We start from the raw sequence: 20,906 nt of genomic DNA on the forward strand, positions 1-20,906 counted from the left end.
TTTTTAAATTATGTATTTAACAATACTTTTATGATAGTTAACAGTGGTGTTTCTGATAGTAAATATAAAATCCATACTAACTGAATGAGAACATACGCCTGTCACAGTTATTTAAATACCCTGTATGTAAAACATTTTGAATGCCAGCAATTTACTTAAGTTTTATATATTACAGAGAAGGTGTGATGGAGTTCTTATTAGCAAATCACCCACTGGACTGTCCTATTTGTGACCAGGGAGGTGAATGTGATCTGCAGGTGTGTAGTCTTAATTTCTTAATTCTTTTGGTTGTCTCAGGTTTTAATTTTGTTAGCAAAATTAGGTTGACTGTTTTGTAATCTACTTAAGGACCAGTCCATGATGTTTGGAAGTGATAGGAGCCGGTTTTTAGAGGGGAAACGTGCTGTGGAGGACAAGAACATTGGGCCATTGGTAAAAACCATTATGACTAGATGTATACAGTGTACTCGCTGCATCAGGTAATTATTTTTCTGTCTCTTGGGATATCATTTGTATTCGTAGCTCTAATATGCACAAAACTTGGTGGAATAATAACACTGGAAAGGATAGCAACTTTTTTATTTGGTGGAAAAGAGGGATGTTGTATTGGTTGTTTTTTACATAAGCCAATAGAGTGAATTAATAGCAACTTCAGTTGGATTTAAAAATCAGAATCTACAAGCATTAACTTTGTGATAACTTGTTGAGCTGTACACACGATTTGTACAATTTTTTGTATGTGTGTTATACCTCAGATGCCAGCATTTATTATTAATTTTTATTCAGGGACTGCACTTAACATTGAAAACAACTTTCTTAGTGTTTTGAAAATCATTATCTTTGCAATAATAAGAAAGGAGGTGATTTTGTGGCTTTGTTTGGTGCATTTTTATCCTGTAGGTTTGCAAGTGAGATTGCAGGAGTGGATGATTTGGGAACTACAGGCAGAGGAAACGATATGCAAGTTGGCACGTACATTGAAAAGATGTTCATGTCTGAACTTTCTGGCAATATCATTGACATCTGCCCTGTAGGTGCCCTGACCTCTAAGCCCTATGCCTTTACCGCTCGGCCTTGGGAAACAAGGTATTTATCATTGTATTTTTTGTCCTTTACTTCAGTACTGTTCAAAAAAATTTAAGATTCATTTTCTTCCTGAGTTCTAATTGTTTTGGTCTGCTAAGTTTTTGTTTGCTTAAAGTAAAACCCTTTTACTGGAATGTAGGTTGTTAGATAGATAGGATGAGCCTGTGCAAGTCAATTGTTGTTTCCTTGGAAATTAATTCCAGAGTACTTAATCACAAAATTATTTACTTCTTCCAAAGAGTAAGATTGTGTTGATTTTTTAAAATTTAGTTTCCTCTCATTGTATATTAAACTTTAAACCATGTATACATATCATACATTATTTAATCAGTTCTTATTAGACCTTTAGTTTATTTCTATTTCTGTATAATTACAAATCTATGATAAATATATTTACATTTTCTCTAATTCTATCTCTGATTCTTCTGATTAAACTAAGAAATTAAATAGATCATTGAAACAAATTTGAATACTTTTCAGGTTCTAGAAACATATTAAATTGCCCTCTAATTTTAAACTCCTACCAGAGTATATGGGAGCATCTTAAAATTTCAGGCTTTGAACCATGTATTTATGTATAAAAAAAGATAGTACATAACTGAAAAGTTTAAGTAGAGAGTTTTTTCTCCTCTCCATAATACATATGATGGTACATTTAATGTGCTATAGGTCTCTGAGACCCCCACTTCAGTACTCTTGCCTAGAAAATCCCATGGACGGAGGAGCCTGGTGGGCTGCAGTCCATGGGGTCGCTAAGAGTCGGACATGACTGAGCGACTTCACTTTCACTTTTCACTTTCCTGCATTGAAGAAGGAAATGGCAACCCACTCCACTGTTCTTGCCTGGAGAATCCCAGGGATGGGGGAGCCTGGTGGGCTGCCGTCTATGGGGTCACACAGAATCAAACACGACTGAAGTGACTTAGCGGCAGCAGCAGGTCTCTGAGACACTATTCATTTTTCTTAAAACATTTTTCTCTTTGTTCTTCAGATTGGATGGATTCTGTTGACATATCATACCAAGTTCATTCTTTTACCATCCCAAATCTTCAACTGCTACAGTCAGCTTTTTATTACAGTTTATTTCCAACTCCAGAATTTGTTTCTTTTTTTTTTTTTTTTTTGTATCCTCACTGGGAATCTTCACTTGTTGATTCATGGTTTTATATTTCCCTTTAATCTTTTTTTTTAATGGTTATTTTTATTCATTTATTTGGCTGTGCCAGGTCTTAGTTGTGGCATGCAGGATCTTTAGTTGTGGCATGTGAGATCTGGTTCCCTGACCAGGGATTGAACCCAGGTCCCCTGCATTGGGAGCTCAGAGTCTTAACCACTGCACCACCAGGGAAGTTCTTCTCTTTCATCTTTAAACGTGACTTTCCTTCTTTCATTGAACATTTTAATATTCTTGTTTGTATTTTTAAGCAGGGCTTCTTAGGAGTTGCTTCTCTGTCTGTAGTCAGATAATGATCATGCTCAAATTCTTTGAGCCAATAAAGCTTCCATCCTCTGCCAGTGGATCTGTGTGTGGATTGCTGTTCCTGTTTAGTTGCTAAGTTGTGTCTGACTCTTTAGGGACCCCATAGACTGTAGCCCGCCAGGCTCCTCTGTCCATGGAATTTCCCAGGCAAGAATATGGGCAAGAGTGGTTTGCCATTTCCTTCTCCATGGGATCTTTCTGACCCAGGAATTGAACCTGCATCTCCTGCATTGCAGGCAGGTTCTTTTACCACTGAGTCATGTGGGTTGCCCTTGTGTGTGGATAGAAAAGCATATTCAGAGTTCAGGCTGTTTTCAAGTCTGCCCAACTTGTAGTTTACATTAGGTCTTTTGGGTCTCTGTGTAACTTTTCCCATTTCTCCAAATCAAGTGAGTCTTTGTCTGCAAGAAAAAATCCGCTATCTTCATAGCCTGCCCCATCCTACCAGAACCTCCAGTTCAAGGTGGTGAGAAGGGCAATAAGAACAGTGTCAAGCCAGAACACCACTGGTTTCCACCATTCTTTCTGGAAGTTCAGCAGTTTCTCTAAACATAAAACCTTCACATGATGCTTTTGCTTTTGTTAGCTCTCCAGAGAGTTGAGTTGGTTACTTTGTCAGTTTTGTCTAGCTTTATTTTTGCTTTTGGAGGGAAGATTTGTCAAGCTCCTAAATCAGCCATACCCAAAAATTTATTTATTTTGATAGTCAAGTTTTCACAGTTTGGCTATTTACAGCCTTTCCAACTGGCTTCTGTTTCAGATTACTAGATAACTGTTTTAGATAACTCGCTTCTGTTTTTGTGTTATGGTCTGCTCAAATATGAGTGTGTGTGTGTATATATGTAAGGAAAGGAAAGTATATGTAAAGTTTTTTGATTTTGGTAAACCAGGTAACAGAAACTTTGTCCATTTATTCTCAAAATCAACTAGTAAATATATGTGTTTATTTTCTTAGAAAGACAGAATCCATTGATGTAATGGATGCAGTTGGAAGTAATATTGTGGTCAGCACAAGAACTGGAGAGGTAATGAGGATTTTGCCAAGGATGCATGAGGACATCAATGAAGAGTGGATCTCTGATAAAACCAGGTATATGCTGTGTTTTTTTCCTTTAACTTTTGCAGTTGATTTAAAGGAAATTTTATAATAATTTTCATTTTAAGGAACAGTCTTTTATATTTGCAAATTATTGTTTTTAGACTATTAAAATCTGGATTGTTAGGATATATAGTGAATTGGACAAAACTGACAATAATAATCCTAGGTATATTAGTGGCTTTCATATTTACTGGTTTTTATATTCAGAAATATCTTTTTTTCTCCTAGATGGAGAAATTGAAGTAAATTAAGATACTTAATCTATTTCAGTTTGTCTCTTTTTCATTGGAGAATAGAAGCTAAATATAAGTTTGAGTTTGCATAACATAATTTTGATGAAATATCTAGAGATACTCAGGTTTTATAAATGATTTGGCTTTCTCAGCTACCAAACGTATTGTAATTTTAAGATTCTTTGGGTAGCTGAAAATAAATGATAAGAACTCAGACATTTTACGTGGCATTTGAGTTTCAGATAATATTTGTGAAATATTAATTTATCTCCAAAGAAATCTGGAATAATTATTTGTATCCATGTATTTATTGTTCTATTTTACTTTTAACCAACACTGTATTTAAGTAACATTTCTTTTAGATTTTGAATTTGAAAATAGTTGCCTTTTTAGAAAGATTCCACAAATGGTGTAATTTCTGTTATCTAGATTTGCCTATGATGGGCTAAAACGTCAAAGACTTACCGAACCGATGGTCAGAAATGAAAAGGGACTTTTAACACATACCACCTGGGAGGATGCACTCTCTCGTGTAGCTGGAATGGTAAACAATTGAAATATAGAATAACTATTTGTGGTTTCCAAGACACATCTTTTTTTTGGCTATGCCAGGTCTTCATTATGGCGCACAGGGTCTTCTCTGTTGCAGCATGTGGGCTCTTCAGTTGTGGCATGTGGGATCTAGTTCCCTGACCAGGGATTGAACCCAGGCCCCCTGCATTGGGAGCACAGGGTCTTAAACACTGGACCGCCAGCAAAGTCCCACAGGGAACATCTTTCTAATGAAGAGGGGTTATTGTTTCTCTTCACTTGTTTCCTCTTACCAGGATTCAGTTCAGTTCAGTTCAGTCGCTCAGTTGTATCCGACTCTTTGCGACCTCATGAATCACAGCACGCCAGGCCTCCCTGTCCATCACCAACTCCCAGAGTTCACTCAGACTCACGTCCATCGAGTCAGCGATGCCATCCAGTCATCTCATCCTCTGTCGTCCCCTTCTCCTCCTGCCCCCAATCCCTCCCAGCATCAGGGTCTTTTCCAGTGAGTCAACTCTTCGCATGAGGTGGCCAAACTACTGGAGTTTCAGCTTCAGCATCATTGTTTCCAAAGAAATCCCAGGGCTGATCTCCTTCAGAATGGACTGGTTGGATCTCCTTGCAGTCCAAGGGACTCTCAAGAGTCTTCTCCAACACCACACTTCAAAAGCATCAATTCTTCGGCGCTCAGCTTTCTTCACAGTCTAACCCTCGCATCCGTACATGACCGCTGGAAAAACCATAGCCTTGACTAGATGGACCTTTGTTGGCAAAGTAACGTCTCTGCTTTTCAATATACTATCTCAGTTGGTCATAACTTTTCCAAGGAGTAACCATCTTTTAATTTCATGGCTGCAGTCACCATCCACAGTGATTTTGGAGCCCAAAAAAGTAAAGTCTGACACTGTTTCCCCATCTATTTCCCATGAAGTGATGGGACCAGAGGCCATGATCTTCATTTTCTGAATGTTGAGCTTTAAGCCAACTTTTTCACTCTCCTCTTTCACTTTCATCAGGAGGCTTTTTAGTTCCTCTTCACTTTCTGCCATAAGGGTGGTGTCATCTGCATGTCTGAGGTTATTGATATTTCTCCTGGCAATCTTGATTCCAGCTTGTGCTTCATCCAGCCCAGCATTTCTCATGATGTACTCTGCATATAAGTTAAATAAGCAGGGTGACAGTATACAGCCTTGACATACTCCTTTTCCTATTTGGAACCTGTCTTTTGTTCCATGTCCAGTTCTTACTGTTGTTTCCTGATCTGCATATAGGTTTCTCAAAAGGTAGGTCAGGTGCTCTATCTCTTTCAGAATTTTCCACAGTTTATTGTAATCCACACATTACCAGGATTACCTTCCATTTAATAAGCATTTATTGAGAGCCATCTGATGTCATGCTAGATGTAGGGATATAAAGATCAGTAGCACATGGTTCCTACTTCCACAGTCATTTAGTAGGCAATTATATGCTGCTTTGGGTAGTCATGCAGAAGATGATGTATGAAAGAGCGCATTGGAGGGACGCCTACCAAGGCTACCATATTACCTAGGTAAGATGACTTCTTTGTTTAGTTGCTAAGTCATATCTGACTCTTCGCAACCCTATGGACTCTAGACTCCCCCAGCCTCCTCTGTCTGCAGGATTTTCCAGGCAATAATGCTGGAGTGGGTTGCCATTTCCGTCTCCAGAGGATCTACCTGACCCAGGGTCATAACCCAAGCCCCCCACATTGGCAGACAGACTCTTTACCACTGAACCACTTAGGAAGCCCTGATCCTAACTTACTGGGTTTCTAATCAGAGCCTAGCCTACCCGAGAGAAGTGAAATACCTAACCTCAGCCACCTGTTACAGTCCTATACCATGTCGGGGAGGGGATGAGAGAAACTGATAGTTCACTGCCCACTGGCATAGGCTCATTGAGAGACTAAAACCTAATCATAGGACTAGAAAATACTTCCCTGCCCACTCAACCTCACCACCATATTTACTAAACACCTGTTACCTCAGTTCCTTTTACCCAGTACATCACAATCATCTTTGAGCAATGACTTTCAAGGCGTACTAAAAGGTAAAAACACAGCTTGCAGAGACTGAACAAGCATTAGACCCAGAGTCATCTGTGACAAGACTATTGGATGTATCAGACCAGGTATTTTTTAAACTATGACTAAAATGTTAAAGACTATATTGGAAAGAGAAGACCGCATACAAAAATGGATGAACAATGTTAGCAGAGAGATGGAAATTCTAAGAAAAAACAAAAGACAAATGCTAGGGATCAAAAACACTACCAGGAATGAAGAATGCATTTGATGGTCTCTTTAGTAGATGAGCCAATAACAAGCTTGCCAGAGCAAGATACATAAAGGGCTTGAAGGAATGACAGATGCTTCAGAAGATTATATTTAACTATATAACTCCGAAGTCTTCATCTTCCTGACCTCATTTTGAGGCTTTTTGTTCCTAATTTAAAAGAAACAACTTTATTACAAGCAGCTGTTGTTATCCTTGGCCCCACATACACTTTTCTGCTTCTCACTTTCAGACTAATAATTAGTGTGAAAAGCTTTTTTGTCAGAAGTTTGTTGCTTTTATTTTACTTGAAAATGACGTTATTGTTTTGTTTTCTGAATGAGTCATTGTGGTCTTTTTCTGAACGAAGATTTCTTGGTGATAGCCTTTTCATCCATTTCTAGTTGCAGAGTTTTCAAGGCAACGATGTGGCAGCAATTGCAGGTGGCTTGGTGGATGCTGAAGCCCTCATAGCTCTCAAGGATTTACTTAATAGAGTGGATTCTGACACCCTGTGCACTGAAGAGGTCTTCCCCACTGCAGGAGCTGGGTGAGAAATTTGAGGCTAGGATCTAGGTGTTTTGTTTTCTTTCTTTCTTTTTTTCTTTCTGTTTATAGGTTGTGTTTAAATCAACACATCTGTGGCATCAGTGACTTATATGTGACAGCTTGGATACTCCAACATACCTACTGGTTATTTTCACATATAGACCAAAGTCAAACCAGGAGCTCTAAGAAAATCTAATTATTAATAAAGTATTTGAACTTTTGATGCAGTTTAAGACTGCTTCCAAAATTTTTTTGTCAGGCAGTGAGCCATGGGTTTAATGACAGAGTATTTCATGGATTGTCAGTCTGTATTAATTTTAAAGTAAACTTGGATTTTATATTTTATGTTTCTAGCACAGATCTACGTTCCAATTATCTTCTTAATACTACAATCGCTGGTGTCGAGGAGGCAGATGTTGTCCTTCTGGTTGGTACAAATCCACGTTTTGAGGCACCACTATTTAATGCTAGAATTCGAAAGAGGTTAGTAATAATATTCTGGGTTTTAAAAACATTTACATGATAATTTGTTTTATATATGAAAAATGACTGTCTTAGCTGATTCCTAATAGTGGGAGTGAGATTCTGAAAGATAATTGAAGGGCATTTTCTAACAGCTCCATTTCCCACTTCTTCCCTGCTGATCATTTTTTTAATCTTTTTAGTTTGAAATAACTCAACTTTGTTTACCCATGTTTGTGTAGTATTCACCCAGATTAATCGATGCTAATGTTTATATTTTTTTCTTTTCTCTCCATCTATATATTTGTGTGAACATAATCATTTGAAAGTAGGTTGTATACATGATGCCCTTTTAATCCCAAACTAAACACATTTGTGTGGGTTTCCTAAGGACAAGGACATTCTCCATTTAAGAATTTGACTTATTTAATCAAGGATTTAGTATTGATATAGTATTATTATCTATTTGTGCTTAAATTTCACTGAATTTTTTCCATTTTGACTTTTTTTTTGAAGACTACAGGCCAGTTATTTTGTAAAATGCCTCTCTACCTTTTTATATCTTAGAGACTTGTAATAGCTCAACTATATAGTTGATTGTCTAAACTGGGACAATGTTGAGAATAGAAAGGGGATTTATTATTCCAGGGTGACAGGTAAAAACCCCTACTGTCTCTGACAAACCAGAATATATGGTCACCACATTTATTAATATTTTTGGAGGAGCTGGATCCATACTTCCTTGTCAGTAGACAATAAACATGAATGATGTAGTTTGTTTTTTATGAACTTTTATTTAAATGATCTTAACAGATAATTAGGACTCTGCTGTGTAAATATGGCAAAATGAAAACATCACTTACTCTAAAATTAAAGTCTTTGTTTATAGCTAGCTTAGAGTTAGCATTCTAACACAGCAAGTTAATTCATTGACTTTACTTGGTGTGTGCAGACTTACCCTATTTTGCTATACTTTGCTTTGTTGTACTTTGCAGATACAGTCTGTTTTTTGCAAATTTAAAGTTTATGGCAGCTGTTGGTTGAGTAAGTCTTTCAGTGCTATTTTCTCACTTTGTGTGTCTGTGTCATATTTTGGTAACAATATTTCAAACTTTTTTTATTATTACTACATTTTATTATGGTGATCTTTGATTGGTGATCTTTGCTGTTACTCTTGTAATTGTTTCGGGGCACCATAGGCCATATCCATATAATATGGTGAATTTAATCAGTAGATGTTGGTGTGTTTTGATCACTCTGCCAACTGGCCATTCCTCCATGTCTGTCCCTCTCCTTGGGTCTCCTTATTCCCTGAGACACAACAGTGTGGAGTGTAGATCAGTTAATAACCTACAGTGGCTTATAAGTGTTCAAGTGAAAGGAAGTCTTGCACATCTTACTTTAAATCAAACGCTAGAAATAATTAAACTTATTGAAGGAGGTATATTGAAAGCATAGATAGGCCAAGAAACAGACCTCATGTGCCAATCATGTCACGAATGCAGAGGAGATTTAAAGTGCTATTCCAAAGCGTGCAGTGCATGATAAGAAAGCAAAACAACCTTATTCTAATGTGGATAAAGTTTGAGTGGTCTGGATTGAAGATCAGACCAGCCGTGACACTCCCTCAAAGCCTAATCCAGAGCAAGGCCCTATCTGTCTTCATTTCTAAAGGTGAAGAAGCTACAGAAGAAAAGTTAAAACTAGCGGAGGTTGGTTCATGAGATTTAGGGCAGGAAGCTGTCTCCATAGCGTAAAGGTACAAGGTGAAGCAGCAAATGCTAATTTAGAAACTGCAGTGAGTTACCCAGAGGTCTAGCTAAGATCATGAATGTGGCTGCAGTGAACAACAGATTTTCAGTGTAGACGAAACAGCCTTTTATTGGAAAAATGTGCCACCTAGAACTTTTATAGCTAGAGAAGAGAAATCAGTGCCTGGCTTCAGAGCTTCAAAGGATAGGCTGTGTTAGGGGTTAATGCTCCTGGTGACTTTAAGTTGAAGCCAGTGCTCAACTTACCATTCTGAAAATCCTAGGGCTCTTGAGAATTTTGTTAAACCTGTTCTGCTTGTGCTTGATAAATGGAACAACAAAGCCTCGTTGACACCACATCTATTTGCATTATGGTTTACTGAATATTTTAAGCCCATTGTTGAGACCTACTGCTCAGGAAAAAAGATTTAAGATACTGCTAATTGATAATTGTACCTGATCACCCAAAAACTCTGATGAAGATATACAGTGAGATTAATCTTGTTTTATGCCTGCTAACACAGCATCCATTCTGCGGCTCATGGATTAAGGAGTAATTCAATTTTCAAGTCTTATTATTTGAGAAATACTTATTCAGAAGGCTCAGTCGCTCAGTCGTGTCCGACTCTTTGCGACCCCATGAATCGCAGCACGCCAGGCCTCCCTGTCCATCACCAACTCCCGGAGTTCACTCAGACTCACGTCCATTGAGTCAGTGATGCCATCCAGCCATCTCATCCTCTGTCGTCCCCTTCTCCTCCTGCCCCGAATCCCTCCTAGCATCAGAGTCTTTTCCAATGAGTCAACTCTTCGCATGAGGTAGCTGCCATATATAGGATTCTACTGATGGATTTGGGCAAAGTAAATTGAAAACCTTCTGGAAAGGATTCACTATGCTAGATACCATTAAGAACACTGAGTCTTGGGAAGAGGTCAAGATATCAGTGTTAAAAAGGAGTTTGGAAGAAGTTGATTCCAACCTTCCTGGATGACTTTGAGAGGCTTCAGTTGAAGTACCTTCAAATATGGTGGAAATAGAGAGCTAGAGTTATTATAACTGAAGTCTGAAGATGTGACTAAATTGCTGTGATCTCTTGATAAAACTTTAATGGATGAGGAGTTGCTTCTTAAGGATAAGCAATAAGAAAGTTGTTTCTTGATACAGGATCTATTCCTGGTAGAGATTCTATAAAGAAATTGTAGAAATAACAACAGTGGATTTAGAATGTGACATACACTTAAGTTGATAAAGCAGCAGCTGGATTAGAGAGGATTGACTCCCAGTTTTGAAAGAATTTCTACTGTGAATAAAATGCCATCAGATAGCACTGCATGCTGCAGAAAAATTGCTTATGAAAGGAAGAGTTAATTGATATAGTAAAGTCCACTGTTGTCTTATTTAAGAAATTGCCACAGCCATTCTAATCTTAAGTAAACCACCACCCTGATTATTCAGCAGCCTTCAACATTGAGGCAAGCGTCTCTACCAGCAAAAAGATTTCCACTCGCTAAACATTCATATGATGGTTAGCATTTTTTAGCAATAAAGTATTTTTTTCAGTATAAAGTATTTTTTAATTGATGTATATATTGTTTTTTTGACATAATACTTTTTATATACTTAATAAGCTACAGTGTAGTATAAACATAACTTGTATATGCCCTGGGAAAGCAAAAACTGTGTGACTTGCTTTATTGAGATATTTGCTTTATTGTTGTGGTCTGCGACCAAACACAGGTATACGTGTATTTTTACAACACTTTATTTTGAAAAGTACACAATAATATCTGTTAATGTTTGGGGAAAGCTTTAATGCTTTTTAACATTTTTAAATTTAAATAGATGTAGCACTTAGCATTGATGAGACCAGTAACTGTACTGACTTAGCGATTTAGCTCTAAAAACTTCATTGTTTTTATTTCAGCTGGCTTCATAATGACTTAAAAGTGGCCCTTATAGGCAGCCCAGTGGATCTCACTTACAGATATGACCATCTGGGAGATTCTCCCAAAATTCTTCAAGACATTGCTTCGGGTATCCATCCATTCAGCCAGGTGCTCTTAAGTTACATTTATAAGATTTTAAAGTTATATGTATATGATTTTTAAGTCTTATTTTTTTAATTTATTATTTTCGTGGTAACTATGAGATTGCTGTTAAAATATATGTATAGCAGTATAGAAAATAATATATAAGAAAGTAAACATAATCAAGGATCCCACTACAAACAACTGTTGATGAAACGTCCTATGGTCATCTCTCATTTATATAGAGAAGGATGGATAGATAGGTAAGCAAAAAATGAAATTATACTCTACATTTTTATTTCAGTTCAGTTCAGTCGCTCAGTCGTGTTCGACTCTGTGACCCCATGGACTGCAGCATGCAGGCTATAAGTTAAATAAGCAGGATGATGATATACAGCCTTGATGTACTCCTTTCCCAATTTGGAACCGGTCTGTTGTTCCATGTCTCATTCTAACTGTTGCTCCTTGACCTGCATACAGGTTTCTCAGGAGGCAGGTCAGGTGGTGTGGTATTCCCATCTCTTTAAGAATTTTCCACAGTTTGTCATGATCCACACAGTCAAAGGTTTTGGCATAGTCAGTAATGCAGAAGTAGATGCTTTTCTGAAACTCTCTTGCTTTTTTGATGATCCAGTGGATGTTGGCAGTTTGATCTCTGGTTCTCTGCCTTTTCTAAAACCAGCTTGAACATCTGGAAGTTCACGGTTCACATACTGTTGAAGCCTGGCTTGGAGAACTTTGAGCATTACTTTGCTAGCATGTGAGATGAGTGCAGTTGTACAGTAGTTTGAGCATTCTTTGGGATTGGAATGAAAACGGACCTTTTCCAGTCCTGTGGCCGCTGCTGAGTTTTCCAAATTTGCTGGCATATTGAGTGCAGCACTTTCACAGCATCATCTTTCAGGATTTGAAATAGCTCAACTGGAATTCCATCACCTCCACTAGCTTTGTTCATAGTGATGCTTTCTAAGGCCCACTTGACTTCACATTCCAGGATATTTGGCTCTAGGTGAGTAATCACACCATCGTGGTTATCTGGGCCACTAAGATCTTTTTAGTATAGTTCTATGTATTCTTGTCACGTCTTCTAAATACCTTCTTCGTCTGTTAGGTCCATACCATTTCTGTCCTTTATTATGCCCATCTTTGCATGAAATGTTCCCTTGGTATCTCTGATTTTCTTAAAGAGGTCTCTAGTCTTTCCCATTCTATTGTTTTTCTCTGTTTCTTTGCATTGATCACTTAGGAAGACTTTCTTATCTCTCCTTGCTATTCTCTGGGACTCGGCTTTTTTTTTTTTAACCAGAGTTTAATTTTACTTGAAGTTATCAGAAAAGAAAATGATGTGAAGCTGAAAGAATTAAATTTTAAACTTCAGTGAAGTCTTTCTTTACAGCAAGAGTTATTATTCCTGAAATAAATTTCACTGGTCTTTTTATATGACCTTTTCATTACTAAATTCCTTATTTAATTTTTTTTTATCTGCCACCTGAAGTTTAGAGCTTTTAGGCTTCTTATTTCTTTGATTTTTTTCAAGAGATGTAAGTACACTATTTCTTAAGTTCTTTCTTGCTTAAAAATGTTTATTTTATTCCTGACGAGACCCTTGGCAGAATGTAAAGATCTTGGGTTATACTTCTGTTTTTCCCTCAGAACTTTATAGATATGGGCCCTCCTCCCCCTTTAAATTAGTGTATTTATTTGGCTGTGCCAGGTTTTAGTTGCAGCATGCAGGATCTTTTACTGTGGCATGTGGGATCTAGTTCCCCAACCAGGGATTGAGCCCTGGCCCCCCGCATTGGGACGACAGAGTCTTAGCCACTGGACCACCAGGGAAGTCTAGACACTCCTTTTGTTATTGTGGAGAATCCTGCTTTGAGGTATTATTCTGTTTCAACCCTGTCCTATTGTTGTTGTCTAGATACATTTTCGTTGCTATTTCATACTTGATTTTTTATCTTTGAAATTTAGTGACTTCACTAGAATATATCTTAATGATGGCGGTTCCGTACCCTTTTTTTCTTTTTTTTTTCAAATGGGATATGCTGCCTCCTTCAGTTTGAATATTCAAGGTCCTCTTTATTTTAGGAGTTGTATGTGTGCTTGTATGTGGTGTGCAGGCTAGTGATTATTTTTTAAAAATATGAAAAAGGTTTCTGTTTCTCACGTAACAGCGATTCTGAAGGTAGGCAGTTTGACCTATTGTGCAGCTGTCCACGGATCTAATCAAGGCAGGAGCCTGCCTTCCTGCTTGCTGTCCTCAGTGTACTAGTTCACTCACACGTGTTTGTGTGTGAGCCTCTCCTCATGATGTCAAGATGCTTGCTTCACTTACACCTCCAGATGTAGGCACGAAGAAGTCAAGTGTGAGGGGACAAAGCAGCCAAACCCAACTCCTTTGTTGTCAGTTTTGAATAACATCGTTACTAGCATCAAAAAAATTTTTTTTTAAATTTTATTGAGAAGAAGCCCTCTCTTCTCTATAGTTCCCTTCCCCGTTCCCCAAGGTGATGAGTGTTCTTCAGGAAAAGTTTTCTTTTATAATAGATTTAGGTGTATTTTCCATTAGTTACTTCTGTTCTGTTTGTTAAGAACTCTTAATGCAGATATTGAATCCCTTTTTCTATCATTTCTGTCACATTTCTTTATTCCTCTGTTCTTTTTCAATTTGTTTTATATAATTTTCTATATACTTCTTGCTCCTGTATTTACAAGTCATGTTAGATTTTGTTTTTTGTCATTTCTGGAGTGGTGTTCATCTCTGCTTTGTTTATCTTTTAGTTCTTGAACTTTCTGATGAAAATCCTCTATGATATTGTCTATCTTTTAGTTCTTGAACTTTCTGATGAAAATCCTCTATGATATTGTCTATCATGTAACTTCTCTGAGCTTTTTTTAAAAAATATTTCATTTTCTTTGAGGCTGTTGAAAACTGTTTCTCATTTTTTTAAGGCTATTGAAAACTTTTCACATCTCCTTGGGAAACTCCTCTTAAGATGAATGTCCTCTTCTTTGTAGTAACTAGAAATGATTTTCATGCTGATTCATTGATTGGGACCAGCCCTTTATCAAAGAATGGATGGGCAGAAGAATGAACTGTAACAGTCTACAGCTTTACTTCTAATTTTTCTGTCCTCCACCATATCTGTAGTTTCTTTTGCACTTGGGATGCATTCCTTCTCAGTTTCTAATATTCAGGTAGTTACTGTGGTTTAAAGCAAAGCCCTTAAAATATTCTGCATTGTGATCTATGTCCGTTGCTTTCCCTACCTTTTCCTCCCTGTCTGGAACATAGGAAGTAGATGGAAGATGGTAGACATGGTACTTCAGTTTGATTTCTCTTGTTAAATGTTGTATCATCTGAACCTCTGTGCACATATTCTCCAGTTTTTTCTGGGACTTATCCATAGTCATTCTGACTAAAGGATGTTTGGCTCAGGCTTTTATTCCCAGTTCAGTTCAGTTCAGTCGCTCAGTCGCGTCTGACTCTTTGAGACCCTATGAATCACAGCACGCCAGGCCTCCCTTTCCATCACCAACTCCTGGAATTCACTCAGACTCACGTCCATTGAGTCAGTGGTGCCATCCAGCCATCTCATCCTGGGTCGTCCCCTTCTCCTCCTGCCCCCAATCCCTCTCAGCATCAGTCTTTTCCAAAGAGTCAACTCTTCGCATGAGGTGGCCAAAGGACTGGAGTTTCAGCTTTAGCATCATTCCTTCCAAAGAAATCCCAGGGCTGATCTCCTTCAGAATGGACTGGTTGGATCTCCTTGCAGTCCAAGGGACTCTCAAGAGTCTTCTCCAACACCACAGTTCAAAAGCATCAATTCTTCGGCGCTCAGCCTTCTTCACAGTCCAACTCTCACATCCATACATGACCACAGGAAAAACCATAGCCTTGACTAGACGGACCTTAGTCGGCAAAGTAATGTCTCTGCTTTTGAATATGCTATCTAGGTTGGTCATAACTTTTCTTCCAAGGAATAAGCGTCTTTTAATTTCATGGCTGCACTCACCATCTGCAGTGATTTTGGAGCCCCCAAAAATAAAGTCTGCCACTGTTCTCTCTGTTTCCCCATCTATTTCCCATGAAGTGATGGGACTGGATGCCATGATCTTTGTTTTCTGAATGTTGAGCTTTAAGCCAACTTTTTCACTCTTCTTTCTCACTTTCATCAAGAGGCTTTTTAGTTCCTCTTCACTTTCTGCCATAAGGGTGGTGTCATCTGCATATCTGAGGTTATTGATATTTCTCCTGGCAGTCTTGATTCCAGCTTGTGTTTCTTCCAGCCCAGTGTTTCTCATGATGGACTCGGCATAGAAGTTAAATAAGCTGGATGATAATATACAGCCTTGAGGTACTCCTTTTCCTGTTTGGAACCAGTCTGTTGTTCCATGCCCAGTTCTAACTGTTGCTTCCTGACTTGCATACAGATTTCTCAAGAGGCATATCAGGTGCTCTGGTATTCCCATCTCTTTCAGAATTTTCCACAGTTTATTGTGATCCACACAGTCAAAGGCTTTGGCATAGTCAATAAAGCAGAAATAGATGTTTTTCTGGAACTCTCTTGCTTTTTCCATGATCCAGCAGATGTTGGCAATTTGATCTCTGGTTCCTCTGCCTTTTCTAAAACCAGCTTGAACATCGGGAAATTCACAGTTCACGTATTGCTGAAGCCTGGCTTGGAGAAAGTTTTATTCCCAGTACTTCCTTATTGAAACTGTTTTATCTAATACTTATTTAGCTATTTCACAGTAGCATTGGCAAGAGGTTTTTGAATAAATCCGGTTTCTATGTATATCCATATGTTGACTAGCAAATCACGATGTTCATCTTAGAACTAAAGCTTGGGACAGCATATTGTAGATACAAATTTGGTTAGATTTAGTTACTTCTAATTTTTTTTTTTAATTCAAAGTTCTTTTTAAAAATAGGTCCTACAGGAAGCTAAGAAACCAATGGTGGTTTTAGGCAGTTCTGCACTCCAAAGAAATGATGGTGCAGCAATTCTTGCAGCTGTTTCCAACATTGCTCAAAAGATTCGGACAAGTAGTGGTGTTACTGGTGATTGGAAAGTTATGAATATCCTTCATAGGTAAGTTGAATAGTTGTTTTGTAATCTGTAATTGTGTGTATATGTGTTGCTGTACACTGCCACATTTATTTTTAAAACAAATTAATATTTAGTGACATTATCTCAGTAGCAGATGTGAAATAGCAACTTTTATTTTGTGTGAGAAGAACCCAAGATAATAAATAATATTTAAAATATCCAAATTGTGGTAAGTGCTAGAAAAAAATCTTGAAAATTTGTATCTTGTTAATATACTGGGTTCAAAAATTGAAATAAGAATTTCCTCCTGTGATTATAAATTCTTCATAAAGTAGAATTGTTCTGAAAGTAGAACTATGACAGTGAACAGGATAAACATTTTTGAGGTAATTTTTAATGCATATTCCAACTTATTTTAGGAAGATTGTACCAATTTTGCATTAGTGAACAAGTTTCCCGTTTCACACAATTCTTTCTACCTTAAGTGTTACTTTTTGAATCTTCAGATTTGTTTAAAGATTGAGGGTAAACACTCAGTGGGCTTCCCCAGTTGCTCAGTAGTAAAGAATCCGCCTGCAATGCAGGAGATGCAAACAGGAGGTGCAGGTTCAATCCCTGGGTTGGGAAGACCCCCCAAGAGAAAGGAAATGGCATTGCACTCCAGTATTTTTGCCTGGAGAATCTATGGGGTCACGAAGAGTTGCACATGACTGGGCAACTAAACAACAGTAAAATAAACACTCCATGATAAGCAAATTTTTTTATTTTAAAAGTGTTCAAATGCATTCTTAAACATTCATTTCAGTGTTACATTTCCCCTCTTAATAGGTTAATTTGGCATCGTAGGTCATCATATAAACATTTTTTTTTAAACTTCTGTTTTTTTAAATAGTTTATTTGCATCGATCACCTCCAGATCCTTTCTAGCCACAATTTTTAGGATAGAAAAGAGACTAGTTATTTTCTTATTTTTAATTCACTTTTGAACATATGTCTTGATTAATATTTTTTGTTTCTGTATTTGTCTGAAAAACAATAACATAATAACTTTTTAAGAAAGATTTCTGCTTGTCTAACAATGTCTTTATGGTTCCTTTTCACTGAGGACCACTTGGCTAAATACATAAATCACAGATTTTTTTTCCTTTAATACTCAGTATTTTTTTCATCCTTCCTTTCACATTTACAGAAGATCTCATCTAATCTGTTTTTTTGTGTGGGTTTTTGTCTCTGATAACCTGGTTTTATGTATGTATGTGTTCTTGTCTGCCTGCCCACTGTTTGGATTCCTGGCGGTCCAGTGGTTAAGACTCCATGCTTCCAGTGCAGGGAACACAGGTTCAGTCCTTTGTTCAGGAAATAGGATCTCATATGCTCCGCAGTACAGCCTGGCCAGAAAAAAAAATTATACTGGGATATAACTAAGTGACATTTGTTTGACATCACCTTTGCCTGGGAGTATCATAGAACTCTCCATTTTCAAATTGAAAGTTTTTGTGTTTTCATGTAAGTTCAGAAAAAGCCAGTTTGTCTACTTTTACATTGTTTGCTCTCAGGCAGAAGCTTCTATTTATTATGCACTGGTTGGCCCTTCAGACTTTTGTCTCTTCTCGCTCATAATTTTTCTCACTTTTTTCCTGTGTTTAGGGAGAATTTCTTATTTATCTTCTGTCATTTGTGAGCTTTGATTATGGAGAGCACTAATGCCATTGTAATTTTTAATTGACTAGACTTGTTTTTTAATTTCGTTTCATTCTTACATAAGATTTCATTTTCATGAGAACAGCTTGTTTCAATGCAGTTTGTTAAGACATACCTTCTAATTAATGCTTGTTGAGAACATGAAGAGTATTTATAAACCTTTTTAAAATTTCTTACAGTAAGTTTATTTCATAGTAAAGCATAATTTCTCATTCTTGAAGAATCTTTTAATCAGCCTGTAGTTTCTTTTTTTTACTCATCATTCTCTCAGAGGCAAACTCATGTTACCCACTTTGTTTTCCAAGATGAGGTGGGCTCTGTCATGAGTTAGTGTGAGTCTGCTCAGATCTTTGTGAGACATCAAGGCTCAGAATGACAGATGTTTAAAAAAAAAAAATACTGTATAGGTGGAGAGGCAAGAGGAGCTAAGTTCTGAAATTGAATTTAGGAAGTCTGAGATTTCTGACTGTTCATTTTTAAGATAGACTTGGTTTTTCAGGGTCCTTTGCATTCCATTGCATTGCATTGGACTTCCTTTGTGGCTCAGCTGGTAAAGAATCTGCTTGCAACGCGGGAGACCTGGGTTTGATCCCTGAGTTGGGAAGATCCCCTGGAGAAGGGAAAGGCTACCTGCTCCAGTATCCTGGTCTGGAGAATTCCATGAAATGTATAGTCCATGGGGTTGCAAAGAGTCAGACGTGACTGAGTGACTTTTACTTCACTTTCACTTTGCATTCCATGTGACTTTTAGGATCAGCTTGTCAGTTTCTGCAGAGGACTCAGCTATCAGTTTTGATAGGGATTGCATTAAATCTATAAATCAGTTTGGGGAGTAATGCCATCTTCACAACATTAAGTCTTCCAATCCATGAACATAGGATGTCTTTCCATTTGTTATGGTCTTTAATTTCCTTTGGAGTTTTGTAATTTTCATCATATAAATCTTAATGCTTCTTTTGTTAAATATTCTCAAAGTATTCTTTTGATGTCCTATTAGAGAGTTTTACAGAGCAAGCAGCATCTAGTGGGAATTTGTTTGATCTGCCCTCCTCCCTTAACAGGTAAAGATTAGCTAGCTTTATTCATAGTAGCTTCTCAAAATGGCTACTATTTCTATAAAGAAAATTGATAATACCTAACTAGAGCAAAAACTCCCAAATGTTCAAAGTATAGTTACTTGAAACTTCTTTAAAAGATTTTTATCTGCTTGTGTAACAATATATATTCATTTGAAAACTTCCATAAGGACATACACCAGTGTACTAATTATAGTTTTCTCTGAATTACAGTTTTATGAGTGGTGTCTAATTTTTCCTTTTAGGTTTTCAAAGTCTTCTAATTTTTCTCTAATGACTGTCTTTGACTCATCAAATCTTGCTATATTGAATAAAAATCAACTTAAGACAATTACGGTTGGCATAGTTTCCCGAATTATTCCATTAAGTATCATGTCATGAAGAAACAGTGTCCTCAACATCTTATTTCTTTGTTTGGCGTTCTTAAAACAGTGAAAGACTGCTTTTTCTGATTTTGACATTTATTTCACATGGGTAAAAAAAATGAGGGAAGATCTTTGACAGCATCGAACAGAAAAAAAAGACTTGGTATTATTCAAGAATCACATTCAATTTTTTATAATGAAAACAGCAAGTATGCTGAAATCCCGTAATTGTTTTACAGGATTGCAAGCCAAGTAGCTGCTTTGGATCTTGGCTATAAGCCGGGGGTGGAAGCAATTCGGAAGAATCCACCTAAAATGCTGTTTCTCCTGGGAGCAGATGGAGGTTGTATCACTCGACAGGATTTGCCAAAGGATTGTTTCATTGTTTATCAAGGTTAGTAGCATCTGTGACATTAGAAACAGAAGAGAATAGTACATTTTGTATGTTAGAAACTGCATGGCAGTATATTTAGTGTAATAATATTTTCCATTTGAGAATTTCCCTATACGCTCACCAGTTTCAAAACAATATGTATGTTTATAGACTTTTTTATTTTTTAAAATAGTCTTTATTAGGTACATAGTTGCTATTGCTATTAAGAATCATCACCTTACATTATTTAATAACAAAGAATTGGAAGAAACCTAATGCCCCCAGTAACAGTAATTTAAATTATGAAATATTGTATAGCATTAAATTCAGTTTTTCATAGAATATTTAGTGTGATTCTATATTAAAGGGCTAGCACTTTTATATAAACTGTAAAAATTAAAAAATCATGAGTCCTTTGTTAAATTTTGCAGTTTGTGCATGCGTGCTCATTTGTGTCCGAATCTTTGCAACCTCATGGACTGTAGCCTGCCAGGCTCCTCTGTTCATGGGGATTCTCCAGACAAGAGTACTGTAGTGGGTTGCCATGCCCTCCTCCAGGGGATCTTCCCAACCCTGGGATCAAGCCCAGGTCTCCTGCATTGCAGGCGAATTCTTTACCGCCTAAACCACCAGAGAAGCCCAAGAATACTGGAGTGGGTAGTCTATCCCTTCTGCAGAGGGTCTTTCCAATCCAGGAATCGAACTGGGGTGTCCTGCATTGCAGGTGGATTCTTTACCAGCTGAGCTACCAGGGAAACCTTGTTTTATACAGAAACAACACTAATTTATAATAGGCTTTTTATTGCCATGCCACATAAAAG

General features: G+C 37.3%; 1 protein-coding gene across 1 annotated transcript in view; it reads left to right on the plus strand.

Moving 5' to 3' along the window:
* NDUFS1 (NADH:ubiquinone oxidoreductase core subunit S1) overlaps positions 1–20,906 on the plus strand; it is a 33,383-nt gene that overhangs the window by 6,903 nt on the left and 5,574 nt on the right. The window contains exons 6-15 of the mRNA XM_040228715.1: positions 176–257; positions 349–479; positions 901–1,086; positions 3,522–3,656; positions 4,328–4,442; positions 7,131–7,276; positions 7,630–7,758; positions 11,414–11,543; positions 16,452–16,612; positions 19,952–20,106. Coding sequence (XP_040084649.1) covers positions 176–257; positions 349–479; positions 901–1,086; positions 3,522–3,656; positions 4,328–4,442; positions 7,131–7,276; positions 7,630–7,758; positions 11,414–11,543; positions 16,452–16,612; positions 19,952–20,106 — 1,370 coding nt within the window. The remainder of the gene's footprint in view (positions 1–175; positions 258–348; positions 480–900; positions 1,087–3,521; positions 3,657–4,327; positions 4,443–7,130; positions 7,277–7,629; positions 7,759–11,413; positions 11,544–16,451; positions 16,613–19,951; positions 20,107–20,906) is intronic.

This window comes from Oryx dammah, unplaced genomic scaffold, assembly GCF_014754425.2.
Source record: "Oryx dammah isolate SB20612 unplaced genomic scaffold, SCBI_Odam_1.1 HiC_scaffold_27, whole genome shotgun sequence".
Classification (NCBI taxonomy): Eukaryota; Metazoa; Chordata; class Mammalia; order Artiodactyla; family Bovidae; genus Oryx; species Oryx dammah.